This window comes from Phyllostomus discolor, chromosome 7, assembly GCF_004126475.2.
Source record: "Phyllostomus discolor isolate MPI-MPIP mPhyDis1 chromosome 7, mPhyDis1.pri.v3, whole genome shotgun sequence".
Lineage (NCBI taxonomy): Eukaryota > Metazoa > Chordata > Mammalia > Chiroptera > Phyllostomidae > Phyllostomus > Phyllostomus discolor.
In genome coordinates, this window is record NC_040909.2 from 16,771,916 (window position 1) to 16,792,773 (window position 20,858).

At 40.4% G+C, this 20,858-nt stretch overlaps 1 protein-coding gene across 5 annotated transcripts in view; it reads right to left on the reverse strand.

Annotated features, from left to right (window-relative positions):
* Positions 1-9,283: 9,283 nt before the first annotated feature.
* Positions 9,284-20,858, reverse strand: part of RBMS3 (RNA binding motif single stranded interacting protein 3) — a 623,271-nt gene continuing 611,696 nt past the window's right edge. For all 5 annotated transcript variants that reach the window (XM_036031515.1, XM_036031514.1, XM_036031516.1 and 2 more), the window contains one exon: positions 9,284-15,390. In XM_036031515.1, coding sequence (XP_035887408.1) covers positions 15,384-15,390 — 7 coding nt within the window. In that variant the 3' untranslated portion in view covers positions 9,284-15,383. The remainder of the gene's footprint in view (positions 15,391-20,858) is intronic.

Below are 20,858 nucleotides of genomic sequence, written 5' to 3' on the forward strand. Positions count from 1 at the left end.
GACTTCTATTTTTTTTTTAATTTTTCCTGAGATACAGTACCCTTGACTGGCCTGAAGGGGCAAAGGAAGAAAAGGAGAACTGTGTTTGTGGGTGTTTTAAGGGACTTTGAGTATTTCATGGTGACATTCTGCCATTACTTTAAGCCTGTATAACTTTTGAATAAATAGTTCCTTTATTTTTCAGCAAACTCTGACATTGAGAGCCATAATTCCAATTCCCTGGCAATGAGCAAAAAATCCATAGTGATAGAGGGACCCCATAACGCCTGGGTTTGTTCTGTAACATGATTAGGGCTATGTATGGGAGTGTCATTTTAAAACTATCTTTAAAACAATAGATTCCACAGAGTATTTTCTTGTTTCACATAAGACTTAGCCCCCTGTTCATTACCCTACAGAGAAAGTTCCCTGGTGGCTTAGAGGGTAGGAGTCAGCCTGCTGGGGAGGGAAGGGGTAGAAGGCTGCAGACAGGATGCTTGAGGGGTTGTGGGAAAGTGAACTGTTCTGAGGCCTGGGGATCCTTCATTCTGGCTCACCTGCTGGTGGCTTCCATCCAGCCCAAGACAGGGGATTCCGGGGGAGATGGGCTCACTATCTTGCCAAGCAAGGAACTCTGCCCTGGTGAAACAATGCTTTCAGCCTGACTCTTTTCTACTCCTATGCTATTTTGTAGTAATTGGAACTGGGTTGTTGTTACAAATATATTTTTTGTTGTAAAAAGAAAAAAATCCCAGTCCTTAATCTGTGGGGGAAGAGCAAAGCACCAGCTGGTGCCCCCGAGCAATGATGGAGGTGCTCTTCAATCAGGGAAAGGGGACGGACGGAGAGGCCAGAACCACCCAAGACAATCAGTATGGCACGGAGGAGGGTCGGGAGCCCTGAGAAAGCTACAAGCCTGAGAACCAGACTCAGGCTTAATCAAAACCTCTGGAAACATCCCTTGCAAAACATTTAAAGCACATTGTGCATTTTAATAGAAGTGGCCAAGGGTTCTCCAAAGCAGTAGTTTTATGTTAGATCCTTCAAAGGCTGTGATTCCTTCTTGTAGGACCACAGTGGTAAAAGAATGCTGTGTGTAGCAGTCTCTGCACCCAAGGTGCTGTATAAACCCCCAAGCACACATCAGAAAATACCATGAAGAGACCCGGTTGATGTCCACCTGGCATGAAAGATTCAGAGGCAGGAAGGAGGAAAACAGGTGAGAGCAAAATCTCCACCGGAAAGAAAGCCCCAAGCAATTTAACGTTACAGTCAGAAGCCAAAGAAGTTGCTGCTTCCATTGGTGGGCATGGGTTTAATATACTCAGGTGCTGCGCTTCTGTGTGAGCGATGGTGTACTGGTTACTTCTGGCTCTGGTTGGTCTCCCAGTGAAGTGGGACATCGGCTACCCCATGTCACCTAGTGTCCCAATAAGCGGACAGTGAGGGATGTGCTACCAAACCTTCAAGGAAGCCTTGGAACCAGCCTTTCCCAGAAGGCTTAGCTACTTTAAGAACATGTCTTGACTCTCTCCAGACATTTCATTGAGGACTTTTACTGTTTGTTTGCTTGTTTTTAGCTATAAAGGATGTTAATCATCAAATGGAGCTGTAACACGAATATGTGTACACACACTCTCTGGAACTAAAGCTTCTTAAAATTTGGATAGTGTAGCCTTATATTCAGAACAGTACACGTCTTGAGGTTTCAAACACAAGCAAAATTGTTGGCCTTCTCTTCATGTATAACAATGACATTCTCCTAAAAGCCAAACCAACCTGCATTTATATAAAGCAAGAATCAGGCAAAATCATTCTAGGTTGTTAGAGTCCAAAGTAATTAATGGGGAGTCAGGGGGGTAATAGTTGCAAAATGACTGTGGAGCATGGGAGGGCATGGGAGGGCATGTGTCTTTAGGGGGTGATATTCTGTTTCTTGGTTACCCCTGTGTATTCTGTTTGTGAAAATCATTGTGTTGATCGTTTATAAGATATGTAATTTTTTTCTCATATTATATTCCAGCAAAAAGAAAAAAACAAACATGAAACAAGTGAACCTGAAACAATAGACTGGGAGGGAGGTGGGGGCCATGGCTGCAGGCGGAAAGGTGAAGCTAGGTATGTTTTTTACAACCACTGTCTTATGCTCCTTAGACTTTTTCAGATACTTTAAAGGATGGATCTCACTCATGTTTTCTAATAGCAATCACTTGTCTTAGAAATATTTGTGTTTGATGCAACTTTTGTGTTGGCATTGATAGGGGACTTGAGTTGGAAAATTTTAGTTTAAGTAACAGCTAGTAAGCTTAATAATCAATGCGTGTAAAAGCTATTGTTCCAGGAACTGAAGGTATGACCCACCCTGACCCCAGGAGACAACAAGCAGTTCCATCTTTGTGCCTCAGGAGATCTCCAGCAATCAAGATGGTATCTGAGCCCGTTGTGATCCAGAGTGAGTTAACCACCACCCAGGACACAGCTAAAGACCACCGCCCAGGGCGAGAATACTGAAGTTTTTTAAATTCAATGAACTTTTCCCTGAATTCCAAACCCCTTACCTACACTTCGTTCTCCTTAGAAAAAGGACCATTTTAAAATGTAATTTATGAGGGTCCATTAGGATATAAACCTGGCATCTTCTCAGATAGTTGGTCATCTGAATAAAGCACCCATAAAGATTCAATCCCTGTGTCTGCTTATTGGGTTCGGTATGTGACAGGCAGCAGGAATGCCAGTTTCGTTTCTGGTACCAGCATGACTATTTTGATCTCCTCTACCTTTTGGGACAAACATGCCTTATGCATTGAGTCTACAGAGGATACTATCCTCAGTTCTTCTATCCCATTTGCAGCTCCCCTGTGTGATAGTCATACCCGATCGTTAAGACCTGGCCCCCTCTCTGTGTATCTGCCTTTAGATTACACGACAGCATGTTGGAGGGTCCAAGAAGGCAAAGTATACTTGTTGACTGGGTGATTTTAAGGATTATCATCTGAAATTGTGGAAGGATTTAGCTCAGTTTCTGTGTACTCTTGCTCTTGCGGCCTGGGAGCAACCGGTTGTAAGCCTGGCATTTGTGTCCTCCAGAATCTGGGCAACGTTGCAAACCTCAGCTGTACTATTGCCTTTGTGCCTCCTTCCATATTCTCAGATGTTCACCTCGCCCTTAGTTATCTGGAGTGACTTTCATAAGAAAACCTTGTGCTCTAAAGGGGAAATTCAGAACTGAAAAATTAGAAGTAGGTATTGCTTTTGGTTATCTTTACAATTATTAGAAGATTAACACAGAATGTACTCATTGCCCATTTTATCTTGATAACCACTCTCAGAAACAAAAGGTTTGCATTTTGACACATAAAGAAGCTGGAGCTTAAAGAGAGAAAGAAAAAAAATGTTTTGTAGATAGTATACCGAAAGTGAGACTTCTAGATCTTTTCAATGCCTGTTCAGTACTTTTCCCAATATTTTGTGATCAAGAATAAAATGATAATGGTGGAATGTCAGGTAATAGAAAAGTTATTTTGGGCAAGAAATGTATCTCTTTAAGTCACATCAGTGGGTCCAGCACTACATAAGAGGAAAATTTTTGGCTTTCTATCTAGCTGGTCCTAAGCTTACACCATGGAAACATGGCCGACTCATGTAACTTTTTGAAGCCCCAGTTCCCTTATATTTAAAATGTGGCCAGCATTTCCCTTGCATGGTTGTGAAAAGACCAGAAGTAATAAATAATGGTTGTTACTAGAGCTGTTGACAAGAATAGCTGATTTCTCCTTACTGTCAAAGAGTTGAGTGTTCCGGATGATTTGAGGAAAGGGTAACTTTGAAATATCTGCTAAAAAAATGGCAAGGGGAAAATGCAGGTGTAGGAAGATACACTTTGCCTCCCTCCACAATCAAAAGAAGGACAACAACAAGTTTGAACACAAAAAAATAATCAGAACTGCCAGAAAATAGAACTATATGGAAATCTGACAGCCAAGGAGTTAAAGGAGAAACATTCATCCAGACCGGTAGGAGGGGTGGAGACAGGCAGCTGGGGTGGAGAGGACATGTGGCAAGGAGTCAGCTGGAGGTCTGGGCAGTCCCACATTTGTGTGCAGATAAGCTGGGTGGAACAACTGGGGAGTGGGACAGACCGTGCAACCCAGGGTTCCAGTACGAGGAAATGAAGCCTCAGAACCTCTGGCTATAAAAATCTCTGGGGGTTGTGGCAGTGGGAGAAACTCCCAGCTTCACAGGAGAATTTATTGGATAGACCCACGGAGTCCTAGAAGATACACAAACTCACCCACCAGGAACCAGCACCAGAAGGGCCCAATTTGCTTGTGGGTAGCAGGAGAAGTGACTGAAAACTGGCCAAGAGCCGAGCAAGTGGCACTGTTCCCTCTGGGACCTCTCCCTTACATACAGTGATGTGGGTTGCTTTGTCCTGGTAAATACCTAAGCCTCCATCCCTTACTATGTAACAGGTGCTCTGAGACAAAAAAAAAATATGGCCCAAGTGAAAGAACAGATCAAAGCTCCAGAAAAAATACAACTAAGTGATGAAGAGAGAGCCAACTTATCAGATGCAGAGTTCAAAACACTGGTAATCAGGATGCTCACAGAAATGGCTGAGGATGGTTGAAAAATAGAGGAAGAAGTAAAGGTTATGAAAAATGAAATAAAGGAAAATATACAGGGAACCAACAGTGACAGGAAGGAAACTGGGACTCAAATTGACAATTTGGACAAGAAAGAAAAAATAAACATTCAAACAGAATAGAACGAAGAAACAAGAATTCAAATAAATGAGGAGAGGCTTAGGAACCTCTGGGACAACTTTAAACCTTCTGATATCTGAACCATAGGGGTTCCGGAAGGAGAAGAAGAAGAGCAAGAAATTGAAAACTTATTTGAAAAAATAATGAAGGAGAACTTCCTCATACTGGCAAAGGAAATAGACTTCTAAAAAGTTGAGGAAGCTCAGAGAGCCCCCAGGAAGTTGGACCCACGAAGGAACACACCAAGGCACATAATTACATTAGCCAAGGTAAAATGAAGGAGAGAATCCTAGAAGCAGCAAGAGATAAGGAGTCAGTAACCTACAAAGGAGTTCCCATCAGACTGTCAGCTGATTTCTCAAAAGAGACCTTGCAAGCAAGAAGGGGCTGGAAAGAAGTATCCCAAGTCATGAAAAGCAAGGACCTACATCCAAGATATTCTATCCAGCAAAGCTTTCATTTAGAATGGAAGGGCAGATAAAGTGCTTCTCAGATAAGGTCAAGTTAAAAGAGTTCATCATTACCAAGCCTTTATTATATGAAATGTTAAAGGGACTTATCTAAGAAAAATAAGGTGATCAAAACTATGAACAGTAAAATGACAGCAAACTCACAACTTAATCTAAAAAAAAATAAGCAAACAACTAGAACAGGAATAGAATCACAGAAATGTAGATCACATGGAGGGTTAGCAGCAGGGAGGGGGAAGGGGACAAAGCGGGGAAAGGTACAGGGTACAGAAGCATAAATTGTAAGTACAAAATAGGGGGAGATTAAGAACAGTAGGGGAAATGGAAAAGCCAAAGAACTTACATGTGTGATCAATGGACATGAACTAAGATGGGGAAATGCTGGTGGAAGTGAGGGTACAGGGTGGAGGGGGATAAAAGGGCGAAAAAAAGGGACAACTGTAATAGCATTATCAATAAAATATATTTTTTAAAAAAGAAAGAAAGTGGCAATGGCAAGGAGCTTGGAAGACATTCCAAGGAAGGTCTCCCATATGTGTGGGTGAGAGCAGATGACTGCATTCAGACCAGGCAGCTGTCCCATCCACTTTGCGTCCAGCCACGGAAGGGTTAAACATATTGCTCACAAAGTCCCCTGGTGTTATTTCACGCGACAGTGTTGTCATAGCCCCTGCCTACTGGAATAGACATTCCAGTAAACAAGAACCATGTCTACCTTATCTCTGTATCATTATAATATTTATGGAGTGTCCGTGTGCTGGGCACTGTTAAATGAATGAGTCAATGAAAAGTTATGCCTATCTATTTGGTAGATAGGTTCTTTCCTTCCAGAACAAATCACAGAGATGATTGAAACAGCAAGTTATTTCTGGGATGGAAAATGTGAATTGTGTTGGGCTTCTGTGTCCAAGGTGATTAGAATGACGCCCAATGCCCTCTTCTACAGAGGTTGCATAATCTCAGGCCAAGGGAGGCGAACTTTTGAAAAAGATACTGAAAAAGAAAATGTCTTCACATTGGCATTTCCCAAAGTCATTGCAGAAGGTGAAACCTTAGAACCCAGGGGTTGAGTTTGGGTAGTGTTTTTAAAAATACAGTCTAGCCCTCCCTAGATGTAGGCTCCTGGGAAGGTTGCCCAACTTTCCAAAACTCATCTGGAAAATGGGGACATCGGCAGTACCTACTCAGAGCACTCTTGTGAGGGTTGTGTGAATTCAGGTATGCGGGACGCGTGGCACAGTGTCTGGCACATAGTAAGGGCTCAGTGAATGGTGGCTCTTGCTCTCACAGCACTACCTCGCCATACCCGTTTTGTTTGGGAATACAGAATCTGGATTTGGGTTTGGAATCCACTGGACACTAATGCAGCAGCGCCACCTGGTGACCACTTTGTCACCGTAGTAACCTGCAACTTCCTCAGGGCAGGACAAAGATCCTGGGAGAGATGATGCACCCTGTGTCTCCGAGGATTTAAATGAAAAGACAGCCTTTTGATATACGAGAGAGACTTTTTCATCCATACTGTAAATGACACTCCTGTGCAGATAATTTAGAAATAATTAAATCCTCTGAGGTTAAGTTTCTGCTATGCTACTTTTCACTTTGCTAACTCTGGAGAGAAGGTAAAAGAGTTCTCTTTGTCAGCATCCCTTTAACAAAGCATCATTGAATGTGAACCTTGTTGAGACTATTGAGAGTTGATCCAACACTAAGTTATTTTGGGAGAAAATTTTAAAACATTAAAAAATACATAGATATGAGGTCAAGAAATCATGTTTCCTTTGTTTTTATATAACAGAGGCTATGTTTCTTCATTCTCTAGTCTTCTTCCTCTTATCTTTATGTCTTGAAAGAAAGGATTTTTTTGTTTTACCAAAAGCCTAGGGATGCATTTCTGAAAGTTCCCAAATGCCCTGCAAAATTTTTATGCGTATGGGTATTGGTGGTGGTATTATCATCTTCTTAAAAGTCTATAATTCCTGAAAAATAAACGAACTACATAAAAAAAAAAAACATTAAAAAACCCAGATGGAATGTGGGTAAGATTAAAATCAAGGTCTTTATTCCAGTCTTTCTTTCTTATAGTCTCCAGTAATTCCATTCTTCCAACTTTCATTTCAACCTTTTTCTTCTGCCCAGAAGTACAATGTGAACAGATACTCACATAGGGAAAAGGGATAACAGTAACACACTTGCAACCTGGACACTGGCTGGTTAGCTCTACACCCTCTTGGGCACTTATAATCTAAAGCATAAAAATGTCACATGGAAAATACGTTGATGCGGCAGTAGCCTCCAAGTACACTATCAGTCAAGTTGCGCTCAAGGTCATGGAACAGAAAGATTCACAGGCCAAATAAAATGCAACGTGGGTAACAGTAGGTTTCCAGCTGTGATTGCACGAAACACAGACTATTCTGTATTATTATTCATTAATTATTGTATTATTATCCATATGAGCAGGAAACCTACTTTTGCCCCGTGTTGTGTGTTGAAAACACAGGGCTTACTGAATCAATTTAAAGGTCACAACATGAAGCAAGAGCAGATCCATGGAGTGCGTTAGCTCATTTAAGGTAGGGTGCAAAAGGACTGGAAAGGCCACACTAATCTAATGTTCTGCAGTGTTCCTATCTCCTGCTTCTCCATCGGCCTCATCATCTGTTCCTCTGGATGGTGTGTTGCAAGGACCAAAGATCTGGTTTGAGCAAGGCGGGGGACAGAGGGAAGGAGCCAATGAGACGTGCTTGCTCCCTCTGAAGGACAGGCAGGCAAGTAGCTGAAATTCACCAGGTACCCAGATGAGCAGCAATGGGTTACAAAAGGTGACCTAATTAAGACCTCAAAAATGTTCAGTGCCTCACATTTCTTATGTGTATGTAGGGTATGATGACTACATGGTGCTTTTTGTGTGTGCACCATAAATATATAGTGTTTTCATGCTCTTTCTATTTCTTCACATTCACATGGTCTAATTATTTCATCTTTCTTAAAGGTTACTCACTTTGTTGTGTTTAACACATCGTATTAATTTTATTCATCACATTTGTTTTCCTGTCTTCTAGAGCAGAATTAAATATTCTTTAACAATACAGCAAATGCATATTATAGCATAGAATATTTTGTTCCTTGAATAGGAGCTCCGACTTAGTTTAGATTATCCTGGACCAGAGAAATCAAGTTTCTGATTATTTGTTAACCATCAATAACCATTCATAGCTTGAGGAATGGATACTTCTGATTTTGGTTGACCTGGAATTTCATCTTTGCAGGGATAAAAGCCACAGGTGTTGAGAAAAATGTTTTTAGTGTTACATATAACTCCATATGCCCTGGCCTTCACACAAGATACATCAAGTAGCTGGTATACCTTAGGTATATGTATCACCAAATCCCGAAGCCTAAAAAGTGGGAAGAGTGTATGAGGTCCTAGTAAGATCCAAAGTCTATTTCCTCTAGAGCCTCCAAATAGTGATTTTCTCATGCCTCCTTGCACGAACAGAATGCTTTCTCCTCTCTCACTTTTTGTGTCCACAGATAGTTCTTTCTTTGAGGAATTCCGTAGGAAGCCAGCAGTACTTGTAATTTAACATGCACAGACATTTCAACCCCCCCCGCCCCACCCACCACCAGCCCCTGCCCCAGCCCATCTCTGGAGGGTAAAGACGAACACAGTGGCCCTTTTTGGTTGATTTTATTTTCATTTTTTATTGAAAGCTTCATCAAAGAAAACAGAAGTTTAAACCTAACATCCACTGATCTACAGAAAGCCCAAGGAATGGGGGAAATGGTAGCTAGTTTGACTGTGGTACAGATGGAAATATTAAAAATAAAACCAGAAACACCAGAGAATCACAGAACTTTCCATGACAGTCAGAGACAGCAGTACAAAAAGCTCTTAAATTAAGTTCAAAATTAAATGATGCTTCAGAAGTTCCATGAAGTCAAATATGGCCTGAAACAAGGGTTTTTTTTTTTTTAAAGCTGTGTCCCATTTTCTTTTAGAAACTGCAAATTTCATAGCCAGTACACTTTTACCTATATATTTTTTAAGAGTCCAATTCTTAAAAAATAAGATTAATTCTTCTTCTTTTTTAAAGAAATGAAAGCATCAATTTCCAGAGTGGAGAAACTTTTTCAAGTGTCTCTTCGAAATAATATTTACAGTTCCTGAAAAGTATGAAATAACTCCTTTTTTACATATGAAGAAATAACATATTTAGGGAGGAGGAGAGAGCATCTTTCTTAATAATCTAAGACCAGAGGGATTAAAATACAAAGTGTAAGACTGATGTTACACTTTGCATACTATTTAAATTTAAAATGATTTTTAAAATAAATCCACTGGAGTGTTAAGGTCATTCAGCTTTAATACAGTGACGCAAAGTCAAAAACCCCCAAACAATGCATTATTTTTTGGTGTGTGAAAGATTTAAGATAAGGATAGGAGTGTGTATTTAACCAAGAACTGCTATTATATTCTCATAACTGAATTTTGAGTTGACCTTTTCTAGTGGTTCAAATTTCAAAAGTGAACACAACCAAAACAGCTTTTCTTGCGAGGGGAGCCAATTCTTTGCTCGTTTTTTTTTTTGTTTCCTTTATATTTTGCAAGAATACAGCCAACTCTCAATTATTTGTAGTGGATGGGGACAGGGAAAAGGGACCTCACAGGTAATAAAAAAATTAATGGTATATAATGCTCTGACATTAATTTTTACACATGATTTTCAACTCCTTCAAACAGCCAATACTCAACAAGAAGCAAAATAGACTGATTTGAATTTTATTTCCAATTGTTTCTTTTTCCACCCTCCGGGTGACGTTAATAAACAGAAATAGAGACCCAAGTCTGAAGAGTTGAAGAGAAAAGACAAAAGAAAACCACAGCGTAGATAATTAGCCCTTCAAACATTGAGAGTGATTGGATTCCTGCAAGGTTGAGTAGCGGGCGGTTCGAACGGGAGCAAAGGAAACGGAAGAGTGTGACTGAGCGACCCAGGGTCCTTCCTGCAGACTCCCAGCGAGGTCTCCCCTCTGCTTCAGCCTTACCGCTTCCTGGGTGTAAGAAGCATTTCCTGAAATGTGATTTTTCTTCCCAGAAATACAAAGAAATGAACATAGAGAAGCCATTCATCCGTGTGTGTGTGTGTGTGTGTGTGTGTGTATTTGGCAGGAAGCGTATGTACTTGGGTATAAAAACAAAGATAAAAGATACCAACAACCTGGGGAGAGCTCCGTGCCCCACATCATAAATGATTTGGGGAGCCACTCGGGGATCTTATATTTATTTAGCTTTCGTACGTTCCTGAATCATGTAATCCACAGAGGGCAGCCATGCCCAAGAGCACTTGGATAAAAAGCCTAATTACATATTTTAAAGTATTTGGTAAGAACTGTTCAATTTGAGATAGACTCAACTGTCTTCCAATGCCACGGCGAATGTCATTTGTAGAACGAATTGATTCGTTAATGAAATCCCATTATCATTTTGCCACAGGAAGGGGAGAGTGTACAAAATCAATGAGCCTGGTCCAATTCCATCAGTCCCGCAGACCGGAGTGAGAGGCTGTCAGTCCCAGCAAGCTCAGAAGGTTGGAGCGTGCTAAGCCACAACAACACGGAAACCAAATCTCATCCTTTACCTGCTACTGTGCATGAGCTACTGTCGACCAAGGGCTCCATGACAGCTGTTAATTTGATTTTGACATGATCCTCAAATGTGCTGAATGTTGCTATTCACATACATAAATATTATCCTTTCATTTGATTTTATATCATATGAAAACAATGATCACTGCAACCTGCTTAAGAATGTCTCTCTCCTTATCAGCTCATCTGTAATGGTTTGTGTGCTCAAATTAAACATGAGGCTGAATTGTCAAATGTACTTCGAGTCTCCTACTGATAATATAATCTGTCTAGACAGTACATTGAAGCTTCTCAATCATGAAGAAGGCGGCACAGGCACTATTTAAATGAAACCTCACTTTTCCTTAATGGAGACTTTAGGCGGCTGTAAAAGATACATAGGCATGTAATTGGCATACCAATTATTCAAATAGGGTTGTTGTTTTTTTTTTAAAAAAAACAACAAACTAAGTACTTTTTCTGGTCATATATAAATTGGAAATACTTGGAAAGCAGTTTTGCAAGGGGTCTCTGTATTCTGTTGGTACAGTGAACTTCCTATTCCATCCAGCCACCTGCTGCTCTCAGCCTTCCAGCTCCGAGAGGAGTGCTTTTAACACCACACAGTTTTTCATTAGAGAAGGGCAAAGGTGAGTCTTATATGCTGTCAAATGGGGCAGAGCCATTAAGGTCACAGGAAGCATTGATTCAAGTGAAGCATGGAGACCACACCCGAACAATTGAAATCTACCAAGGAACCAAACCAGTCCTGACCACCATGGAGTCAGCTAGAGGATATTTTTTTTTAGAATACTATGCCACTTGCAATGTTCAAGACATGCCAGTGTTCAAGGACTTGCTAGTATTACATTTAGTTCACCCAGGGGCCATAACGTCTCCCGGAGACAGGGCCATACATGAGGAACCCCCAGTTGCCGACACACTTTGCCACCCCTGACAATATCTTATCATTGTTTCAAACCACCGCGCTCCTCCACCGACCCTGTCACTAGAGTTTGGATGAGACAGTGTTTACCCCACTCGGATTCTGGCTTCAGTTTGTTTCCTAAGCTTTAGGCGAAATCCTGGCAGTTGAAGTTGAAAGGAAAAATTGAACACTTGAGTAAAGGCTTGAAAACCTGGTGGACCAGAATACTTAAACCAAATGAGTACAGTCCTAAAGAGGTTTAAAATAACCAAAGTAGGATTCTCATGTCTGCATATATTGAACACATATTTTGGCTTGTTTTATTTTTCATACAGTGTAATGCTGCTTACCTGTTGATGCTTTTTCCCCTCAAGACATGGATTTTAAAAATAATGATTAGGGAAGATGACAGATGCGAATTTGAACAAGTGGCATTTTTTCCTTCTTTTTTTTTTTCTTTTCAATGAAAAAGAAGATAGTCTATAGAATGGCATGATGTAAAAAGTCCAAACACAAAACACACGTGGATACATAAAATGACAGGTAATTTCCTTTTGCCTGAAGTGGCTTAAAAAAATTGAGATCATTGAAATTTCATAGTTGAAAAAAATGTTTCTGAATGTATAAATAAAGCAGTAGTTTTGAATAGAAACAGGAAGTTACCTAGGCACACTCATCAGCCACATGGTAGCTACCTCTTAGCCTCATCGTTGATTGTATAAATGAGACTTTCTTTGTATCACATTAAGGTTTTTTTTTTTACAGAAACAAAAGAAAACATGTTGGTTTCATATTCAAATGAATTATGCCCAGGATAATCCTTATTTATACAAAGAGTTCAGAGAGTGAAAAAAAGAAACAGAAAATACAGTTTCCATACATGTTTGCCTCACCCCCTGAAACTTGGGGGCCCACTTCTTGAAGATAAAACTTAAGCACCACCCTTAGAATACAAGAGAGGCTGAAGGATGGAACAGAAAAAAGGAGAAACCTTGGATTCTCACTAAAGCATGGAAAACCATAAGGAGGGGTGCGACCAGTTCGTATTTCTCTGTAGCATGTTACAATTTCTTGGATGTGTATTTCACCTCTAATTTGACCATAAAGATATGGAGTCTTTCTCAAGATTTGAGTTTCCAGTACATGATGTTGCAAATAAGAGAACCAGGTCTATGTCAGCACTAGGCTTTTGTTTGTATGTCATAAATGGTGAAATATTGACGCTTTCATATGAGTCAAACTCATTACTCCTGTTGATCTAACGGGACTATGATGTATCTTCTAAATTTTTAAAAAGTTTTTAAAAGCCTACTCTGCTTTCTTTTACAGTGTACTTGGTGCATTTCCCTCCTCTTTCTGGATTAAGACGGTTCCTCTGACAGTTTGTGAAAAGAATTTCCCTTATTTGATTCTAATGATTCATTCAGAAAGCAATTCTAGGGCCTCGTTCAGTGAACCGCGTTTCATTGTCTTTTGTTTTAAGTGAAACTGTACAGGTTGGGTATGGATTTCATGAACCAAATATGCAGAGATGTTTGTTACAGCAATTTAATTCATTTTAGACACACTTTTGCATCCTCCTCAATGCAAACATATCCCTTTGGCTTTAACGATTGATCAAACCCAATTGTTTCGGTTCTTATTAATATCAATCATATAATTTCTTGATTGTCAACTAGCATTTCAAAAGCTTACCTAAATTCCACTAACAGAATCCTCAATCTTATTGGTCCTACTTCCCTCAGAGAGTTCAGCTGAAATAAAAAGGTCTATTTTGTCTTTCTTCTGACAACACCAGGATATGAAAGTACAATGAAAAAAAAAGGCAAAAAGAAGATCTCCCTTCCCCACTGCGGAATCAAGGTGACTATTCATGGTGGGTCACAACGAAGACTAAGGTGCAAAGACAAAATCAAGAGGTGTTGGAATTTAGAAGGAAGACTATTGTTACAAATACAATGAGACCTTTTCAGGAAACCACTCACCGGTTAACACAATATCACTAAGCTTTTTTTTTTTTTTAACAAGTGACCCTTCAGACCAGGTTCGGGAAGTGTCTTCAGTTCAAAATTCACGAAAACAAGTTTCAACCTGTTAAAAAAGTGTCTTAGCTTATTGGTGGCCGTCAATACAGGTTTCACTATTCAAGACAGCTAGCGAAGAACTGGCAAAGCTCATGGAATCGAAAGCCACTTGGCTCTATCAGTTGGTACCCAGAACTCTTCATGCTGCAACTGCTGAGCACAGCAGGTGTGAGCTTCTACTGTCCACGATTATCCAAAAAAAAATTTTTTTTGCAGTATGTAAAATACCAGTGGAAGGTAGTTTAAACAAACAACAAAATAAGAACTGGTCCGGCCATGTAGGTCAAATAAAATTTTGAACAGAAAAGTAAAGAAAAAACAACCTCTATCTTCTGGACTGCAATAGGGTGCCACTTCATCTTTGGTATAAAATAGGCCATCCGTAGGCTGAATTTGATCACAACTAGGAAAGACTACAGAAATTGTCAACAATTTCTCTATCTATTGCTTTTTTTGTGTTTTTGTTTGTTTTGTTTTGTTTTGCACTTTTGACCATAAGCTCCTATCTACTTAAGTTTTTTTTTTAATGCTTTTAAGCTAGGTTTTGCAATGTGACAAGCAAAGCTGACTAAAAACTTTGTAAAGCTCATAAAAAAGACTGCAGATAAAAAGCACTAATGCTTTTGCTAGCAATCACGCTTTGTAAATTAAAAAATTCTGCATTCTGCCCCCCAAACACGCATTATTTCTAATGCAGTTGTTTTTAAACCAACCTTAATAACTTTACCATAAAATGTTTTAGCCTTCCAAATGGTTCAACACTTAAGACAAAGTTCAGGAAAAGTCCCAGCATTTTTCCAATTCTTGCAGTTGCCATGGTTTCTTTTATCAACAAATTTTCTTCAAATGAAGAAAAACATTTTCTTTTAAACTGTACAGTTTTTTTTTTCACCCTAAAAACTCATAGTCTTAAGCTTCTGTACCAGTTAAAGCCGGCACAATATTTCAATTCTTTCTTGATTTTTTTTAACAAGACGTTGACAGCTTGCCTCGAGAGCCTTTGACGTCCTTAAAATTAAGGCAATTAAGATTCAAGATAAACCTTACCTAAATATTTCTAAGAAAAAAAATTAAAAAACAACCCACATTTAAACAAGAAGGGAAAAAAAAGAAAGAGTAGCTTAATCACGAGGAAGACAATTTGTTTCCATTTCTGCTTGTCCACCTCTTGACATCAGATTTTTTTGTAAAAAAAAATCTATCTACACCTTCAGGGAAATTCTGATTTCAAATGTTCTTCTCGATAAAATGTCAACCTTCCATGTTTTGTTTTGTTTTCATTTTTCCTCTTCTGGGATTTTTTTTTTACTTTAATTAAAAAAATGATGGCAAAAAATAAACTGTCAGGCCACATGAAGGACCCATTTGCACAGCACACAAAACGCATTGTTTTCATTGGGTAAAGTACAAAATTAAAAAAAAAAAAGCATTCCACTGACGCCTGTGCAAACTGGAAGCCAACTTCTTGTTCAGTGAAGTTTCTTCATTCAAGGCAAAGTTTCGGACAGACATTCTTCAGTCTTGTTTATGGTCTGTGAAAGCAATTGAATAGGAGTGGTTATTAAATCAAAGCAACTTTGAAATCCCCTTCTGTGCTCTTTTCCAGTGAGGTCTCTTTAAAAGATACCAAGCTCTTTAGAAATAATAGTCATCAGTGAAGTTGTAAAAACATACTGGGCTGCTTAAAGGGTCAAATTCTGCCACTTTCACACAAATATAAACTCAAGCCGTAAGTTATGTTCACATCAAATATCAAGGCTTATAGGTCAAGAATATGTTTCAGTTCTAAAGTAATAAATATTACAAATATACACAGATAGCTAATATTCCTTTTGTGAATGGAATCTATTTTATGTTGCCTGGCTTATGTTGTAGCTCCCCCCAGAAATTCTTTGAGTAATCCATTCATAACTCCCATGAGATTCATCATTCACTTAGCAAATACGTGAGCCCCTACGACATACCCAAGATATAGCAATGGGTTGTATGTTACCTGTGCGCTCACTAAGTAATCACCCAAGTAATTAAGTAAGGCAGCTAAGAGGGCAATGCAGTTTTTTTCACTTTCCCTCTTCTCCTTCTCTTCTTTGCTTATTCATCTTATCGAGATTTCAAATTCTTGAGAGCAAAGACTCTATCTTATTTTACTTTATATTGTCCAGAAGTCTGGCAGAGAGGTATGCACACAATAGGTGTTGAACTTGACAAATGTCTCTTTTACTATATGCTACTTTGCCTAGCCCAGCCCAAATAATAATGTCTTCTGCCCCTGCTTCATCTGTATGGTACTGATACAATACAGGACTGAGCTTTTAGTGGGTTGACCTTTACTCTTAGATTTTCCACTCACAGATCAGAATTTTGCTAAATAACATCAGGGGCGTGCTATAAAAAGAAGAATCTTTAAAGTATCCGGAGGTCATATGTATGCAGGTGAAGCATCTTCCCTCAGGACTCTGCAGGTTCTTCTGATGCCCAGTTGCTTATTTTAGTAGAGGAACCTCCAGGTTGCTGGGTATGGTTGTACAGGTTGCTCACGGTATGAGATGCATGGCTGAGGGAGCCCAGTGGGGTTAAGTTCTAGCCATTGATCTGTTGCCCAACTTCTTTACTCTGGTGCAGGGTTGCATTCAACCAGAACAGGTGGGCCTTATCCAAATTGACAAAAAGTCCTCAACAATGTTTTAATCCATGACAGTTAGCCTGTGATGACTCAGAGGGGATGTGTTTTCTCTCTTTCTTTTTTTTTTAAAAATTGTATTTATCTATTTTCAGAGAGAAGGGAAGGGAGGGAGAAAGAGAGGGTGAGAAACATGAATTGATTGCCTCTTGCATGCCCCCAACTGGGGACCTGGCCTACATCCCAGGCATGTGCCCTCACAAGGAATCAAACTATTGTGACCTTTCAGTTCACAGGCCAGCGCTCAATCCACTGAGCCACCCCAGCCAGGGCAGGAATGCTTTTTCTACTTTGCAAAAAGCCCTCTTATGAGTCTGCTATGGCTCTTGCACCCAGATTATCTTGTATCTAGAATCATGTAAGGAAAATGTCTAGTTGGTAAATTGAATATATCCATTTTTAACTAATAGTTTAAGTCTCTAGAAATACATTTTTCCGAGTTATGCAGGAAAATGAGATTTCTACTAAGAAGAAATGCAATTAAAATTTCCATAGGAGCAGCAACAATAAGGGGCATTTTATTAGAAGTAATAATCACGATATATATTTGATCTCTCTCTATGCCTTTGCAAAGTGTAGACTGACTCCATTTATCTCTAAAAATCCATCTTTTATGGTTTTGTGCTTTTGCTTGTTTTATTTTTCAAATCTATTCTTTGCTCCTACTTCCATCTTCGACCCTGGCTTTCTTGTGTATTGAGTGGGAAATGCATGAAATGCCATGAATCTCTGTAGGAGCTGCTCAATGAACGGTGTCTTCCTCAATGGACTACACTGTCAGAGAACACCTGCAGTGCTCAGGTGCGGCATGTGCACTGGTCTCCACGCATCCATATTTATGAGCTAGGCTGGAGCTATTGTCAAGTTTTATAACCTGACACAAATGTTTCTAATAGCCCTCTCCCATCACTTGCTCGAGCCTTCAAGTAGTCTCATTGCTGCTTGTAAACAAAAGAGGAGAAATAAATTGTTGTACTTTACATTTTCACAGTCGCTAGCTGAAGTTTGAAGGAAAAAAAAGTATTGCCATTTATTAGAACCGAATTCACTCCCGTCTGTCCCAGGTAAAGTGTGAAAGTCCACATTTAAATACTGGCTATTGATTATCCATAAAAACAGAGATTTTTATGCACGTCCATAAAAACAGTAGTTTTCTAAATTTTCAAGGCTGTGATTATAACAGACAAGAATGCTTTAAATTGGACAGTGAGATTATTTTAGAAATAAAATTGGCTGCAAATTAAAAAGAGGTATGTGTCTGTGTGAATGAGCGTAAAAATTATTTGCCAACTGTAACGTTCTGTGCAAACAAAATGTATTATTGCAAGCTTAAAGGACACATAAACATGGCAGCCAAGGATACTGTTACAGGGTGCAGCCAAGAGGGGGGACCCCAAATAGGCATTTGAAATGGGGTCCAGAACTCAAGGTGTCCAGGAGATTTTAAGGTGTCTTCACCCCTTCCCCCACAGGTGTGAGTTGGGGGAAGGGGCACACAGAGCAAGAACATGCAGGGCAGCTTTGCAGCTAATCCATGGCATGGTCATTTAGCATACCTATAGCCTTTGGCTGGTCACTTAGATATGCTAAATAGCTATGGCCATGCTCAAGGCCAGGGGAATGGAAAGGGACCTTCCCCCCAAGATGGGACCTGGGAGGCAGGTCCCCTGAGTTACAGCGCCTGCGTGGGAGCTGGGAGAAGATTGGCTCCATGACATGGGGTGACACCTGCCCAGACCCACGATGGCGACCAGAAAAGCTGGAGAAGACAGCAGATTGAGGGCAAGTGTGCCCAAGTGTAGGAGGAGTCGGAAATGGGGCTGCAGAAGAAGATTGGCGTGGGGATTTAAACACGGACACGGCAGCCATTGAGGGAGAAACCACACGGCCTTGACGGAGTGGAGACTCCTGCAGCCCTGAGAGAGGGAGAACCACGCGGCAGCCTTGGAGGAGAGAACCATGCAGTTTTGGCAGAGTGGGGACTCTCCCTTCCTGCAGCCCTGAGAGAGAGAGGACCACATGCCTGGCAGAGTGGGGACCCCCACAGCTTTAGAAGGGGGAACCACCACCTGGTTTTAGCAGAGATCCTGGTGACTCAGCGGAGGGTGCCGGGAATCCAGGGAGGTCTCCCAGTTGAGATGGAGTTCTAACTGGGAAGAACCAGAAGACTACCTAAGCCATGGACTTCTATCTCCTTTCCTGAGATACGGTACTCTGGACTGGGCAAAGGGGGAAGGAAGGAAGGACTGTGTGTTTGTGGGTGTTTTTAGGGACTTTAGGATTTTGTTTTTTGATAAAGGCATTAGGTCACTACTTGAAGTTAGTATAGCATTAAATAAACATTTTCTTTCCTTTTCAGGAATCTCTGGCATTGAGAGACGTCTTTCCTAGGGTGGTGGACATAACGGACCGGGGCCTTCTTTTAATAATAGTATATCGTCCCAGGCCCCCCCTTGTGGGTTCTGTAACAATACGACATACACATCATTAACATACTTACAATGTACAGGGGGCTGGTGGTCATGACAATTCAGTCAGCCAGAGAAGACACGAAGAATAAAAAGACCTTGCCGTACTGGGGCTGAGATAAGGGCCTTCAAGGGCCAGTGTGGATGTTGGAAGACGAGGAATTTGAATTTAAGATCACGGAGTCATTCTGAACCCTGTCTTCCTCCATCCACTTTCCCCCTCCGCCCTCCTGCCCTGCCCCACACAAATAAAGAGAAGCACCGGTGAGTCAATTAGGAAGTAGCAAAGCATAATCTCGGAATTCTAGACTTTCAGAGCTGGAAGAAGTCTTAGAGTTGATCTAAGAGGGCAGGATCCTCCTGCGCCGTTCCTGACGGATCAGCCTCATTGAATAATGCCCTGTGAAAAGGAGGATTCTGTGGTCCAGAGTTCAGGGAAGACTGCACAACAAACTGGGTATGCGGTTAGGGCCCCAACAGAGAAGGACATCCAGTAGAAAAAAAAAAGTATTTGAAAGAATGGAACCTTTTAAATTAACATCAAAAGCATCGTCATGTGGTCAAGAAAGAATTTTGTTAGATTTCTTTAATAACTTGACGTGTTAAAAAATAAAACTTAGCATGCTAGAGGAGATGGGCAGGACACACTAATCTTTCAGGAAGTAAAACATTTCAAATATTTTGTCTGGCCCTCTAGGGGGTCATAGTCATTAGCATTTAAATAGCTTTGAAGAGAACTGCAATTAAGAAAGCATTCACTTCGGTTTCCCAACTCGCTTCTGACCACCCTCCCCACCCAACTCCAGGAAGCGTGGCTAATCCTTCCTCAGGACTAGCGATCTGATTTACAGTCTTTGGAGAACGAGCCAATCTCTCACTTGAAAGAAGAGGAAAAGGAGGCTCCGAAGGGTTGAGGGACAACTCATCAGTGACAAAGAAAAAACTGGTAACTTGGGCAGGAATTGGAATTTCCATGGAAATTCCACAATAAACCACAGGTATCATTTTTTCCCCTTTTGGGCTAAGAGTCCAGAGTCTCTTTTGCAGTAATATCCCTTGTAACAATAGAAAAAAACCCAGAATGATTACAAAACATAAAAACCTGTTTTTCAGCTGCTAAAGTAAAATTTGGAATGTGAAAATATTTGCTGACCTATTTCCCAAATATAACCTTTGTACTCCTGTGCATATCATGTATATTTCTTAAACTTTTATCCTGCGACCTTCTGCTGCGATGTTGCTAATTTACTTAAAAACACCTTCAGTATAGATGTGATGATGTTGCATGTATGTGTGATGATGGGTTAAACTACTGTTCATGGGCACCCTAATCAGAATGTCACAGCCCACAGGAGGTCAGCCATCATTTAACGGGACAGGCCAGAGGTCTGTACAAGCACTTTAAGCTATCCATATCTCAATTAACATAATGATTGTTAGAAATGGGCTGCCTGATGGAAGAAAGTAAGGGCATGACAGCACAATAATACTGGAAACAAGCTGCTGTTGGTGAACTTTGGAGCGCTCAAGATAACATGGGTTGTTAAAAGTATTTTAGAACTACTCGCCACTGTACATGAACAGGAGGGTGGAGCTGTGTAGAGAACTGTGTAGCTTATAACTTGAGGGACAGTGCCTTGTGACTTGACCTCAAAACAAGATTTTGAGTAGATTTCTGGTGGCCTTTTGAAGGATAACATAGTACTACATCTAGAAAATGGTAGAATGTAACCCGAGTGAATTTTCCATGATTTTAGATTATTTAAAAGACTGGAACCGGGGCTGTATCAAGTGTGTACAGGGCACATGGCATAAATTGTCATGTGTCTCCCTTCTAATGGATGTTTCTTTA